Below are 2,907 nucleotides of genomic sequence, written 5' to 3' on the forward strand. Positions count from 1 at the left end.
AATATGAACTATTTCTTAAATCAATTTCTATTTTTTTAACAACCACACTCAGATGTCATCATTTCTGAGAACCTTCTCTGGCTCACTCCCTTACTTCCTTCTCTGTGTTGTCATAGTACTTCAGCTCAATCGTAGAACTTATCACATATTGTTTCTCAACTGATTTTGAATGTCCCTTCCAGTATTCTAACCTTATGCAGCATAATTCTTCTTTTCTCATCCCTTATATCTGCACTACTCCTACTTTAGGTATAGCGCAACATAAAAAAACATGTTAATGAATGAATGAGAGGGTCAGATCCATAGACTGACTAGACCAGACCCAGAAGTACTAAGTGACATACTTTGGAAAGGCACTGTTGTGTTCCTTAAGAGCCTTGCTTTCACTTCCTTCTTGAATTAAATAACTCTCAACTGCAAAACTTTGAGAAAACAATATAAAAGGAAGTGAAAAATCTCCTTGCCAAATTTGATAGACATTCTAAACTTTAAATGCATTATTTCTTCATTTTCTCTTGGATTTTGAAAACCTTCTGAGAAATTTTTCCAATTTCACTTATGCTTTAAATAAATCTAGAGAAAACCTTGAGTTTGAGGATCAACATCTCTGCAGCTTGACAAATGTGGACACTGAGTTTGACGGCTACTTGAAGGATTCAAGAAATCATATTCATAGTTTCACAGTTCTTGACCATGAAACCTAGACATATGTTATGTTTTCTGCAGGCAAAATCCAAAACCTGTTACCTGAAGGTTCTGTAGATGCAGAGACCAGGATGGTCCTGGTGAATACTGTCTACTTCAAAGGAAAGTGGAAAACTCCATTTGAGAAGAAACTGGACGGGCTTTATCCCTTCCGGGTGAACTCGGTATGAGACAACTAGATGCATTTTCTTAACATACATTTTAAGGCCTTTGACAAGACAGAGATAGAAAAATTAGAGACGACTCCTTTACTCTCCTACGTGACTTGCTAGTTATAAGTTCTGAATGTTGAGCAGTTGATTGAATATCATTTGATAATTTCCTGAGAGGCAGTATGGGGAGAGGTGAAGACGATGGGCTTTTTAAGTATACACACCTGGACTCAAATGATGGCTCTACCACTTAGCAGCTGTGACCTTACTAATCTTCCATGCATTCTGTTTTTCATCTGTAAAACTAGTGTAATATATATTCAATTCAAAGTGTTATAAGTACCCAGTGAGAATTAGCAGGGTTTCTGGCCCATATTAGATACTGAGCAAATATTTTAGTATTATTATTATCTATATTATTATCGTCTATCTTAGTAAATAGTGGATGTAAACTCAAATGAGCTAATATTAAATAAAATCAGAGTACCCACTGTAAGGATATACAAATAATTTATTTTGTTGATTTTAAAAAACACATTTATTCAACACTAAAGTAGAACCCATTCTCTTTCATGTCTAATTGTAAATCTCTTGGCATCCTAGAATTGACTTTCATATTTTACTTTTTAATAATTTTAGATTCAGCATATACCTGTACAGATGATGGTCTTGCATGAAAAGCTGAACATTGGGTACATAGAAGACCTAAAGACTCAGATTCTAGAACTCCCATATGCTGGAGATATCAGCATGTTCCTGTTGCTTCCAGATGGAATTGCTGATGTATCCACAGGCTTGGAGTTGGTAAGGCTTTCAAACATCACTTGTTTTAAATTTCTGGGGCTAAACCTACCTTTCATGACACAAGCATCTACACCTATCACAGAAATATGTGAATCAGTTGATAGATAGTAAATGTGGCATGTCTCAAAAATTCATTCAAAGTCTTAACTGTGTCATACATGTTACCTTCTTGCAAAAATTTGACCAATCTATTAACTTTCTATCACCCACAATATAGTAAAGTTAAAGTAACTGATTTTTAACATTAGACTTAGAGTTGTTTTCCTTCTTCTCTAACATTCACTGTGTTTTCTGTTTGTTTGTTTATTTTGTTTTGCTTTGTTTTTTGTTTTTATTTGCAGCTGGAAAATGAAATAACCTATGACAAACTCAACAAATGGATCAGCAAAGACACACTGGTGGAAGATGATGTGGAGGTGTACATCCCCCGGTTCAAATTAGAAGAGTATTATGAACTCAAACCCATTCTGAGAAGCATGGGCATGGATGACGCCTTCAACAAGGGCCAGGCCAATTTCTTAGGCATGTCAGAGAGGAACGACCTGTTTCTTTCTGAAGTGTTCCACCAAGCCACGGTGGATGTTAATGAGGAGGGCACTGAGGCAGCTGCTGGCACTGGAGGTGTTATGACAGGGAGAACCGGTCACGGAGGCCCACAGTTTGTGGCAGATCATCCTTTTCTTTTCTTTATCTTGCACAAAACAACCAAGAGCATTTTATTTTTTGGCAGATTTTCCTCACCCAAAAATTGAAAAGTTCTATTTCTGCACAGGATTTTGTAGCATGAGCTATGAAGCCTCAGAACTGCTATCTCAAGTGCCAAAAATGTAGAGACTTTTTCTACATATGTCTGTTCTTCTGAACAACTTCTGCTACACACTAAATATAAACACAGAAATGACTAGATAATTGTCAATCATAACACAACAACCCTATTAATCGTTTGGTCTCCTAACATGGCATGATGCCCATTTAGTTTTTCCTTAGTTTATTTTACAGCATTAACTTTTTATTTATTATTTTATATAATGACAGATTTTTTTTATTATTGCTGAGTATATTTAATGTAACTGATAAAGTTACAGAAGCAGGTGATCAGTTACTTTTCTACCTAAAGAAATTCATTTACTTATTTTTATAATAAAGGATGCGTAGGTGACCCTTCACATCCTTCTATGATAAATACCTAGAAGAAAGCATTGAACAGTTGGCAGACATAGTTATGTGACTTTCTAGCATTATGTAT

General features: G+C 35.5%; 1 protein-coding gene across 1 annotated transcript in view; it reads left to right on the plus strand.

Moving 5' to 3' along the window:
* The window catches only part of SERPINB2 (serpin peptidase inhibitor, clade B (ovalbumin), member 2), a 13,400-nt gene extending 10,637 nt beyond the window's left edge, over positions 1–2,763 (plus strand). Inside the window, exons 6-8 of the mRNA XM_012645284.1 lie at positions 727–869; positions 1,497–1,661; positions 2,003–2,763. Coding sequence (XP_012500738.1) covers positions 727–869; positions 1,497–1,661; positions 2,003–2,413 — 719 coding nt within the window. The 3' untranslated portion in view covers positions 2,414–2,763. The remainder of the gene's footprint in view (positions 1–726; positions 870–1,496; positions 1,662–2,002) is intronic.
* The last annotated feature ends 144 nt before the right edge of the window (positions 2,764–2,907 follow it).

This window comes from Propithecus coquereli, unplaced genomic scaffold (genome assembly GCF_000956105.1).
Source record: "Propithecus coquereli isolate 6110/MARCELLA unplaced genomic scaffold, Pcoq_1.0 Scaffold229, whole genome shotgun sequence".
Classification (NCBI taxonomy): Eukaryota; Metazoa; Chordata; class Mammalia; order Primates; family Indriidae; genus Propithecus; species Propithecus coquereli.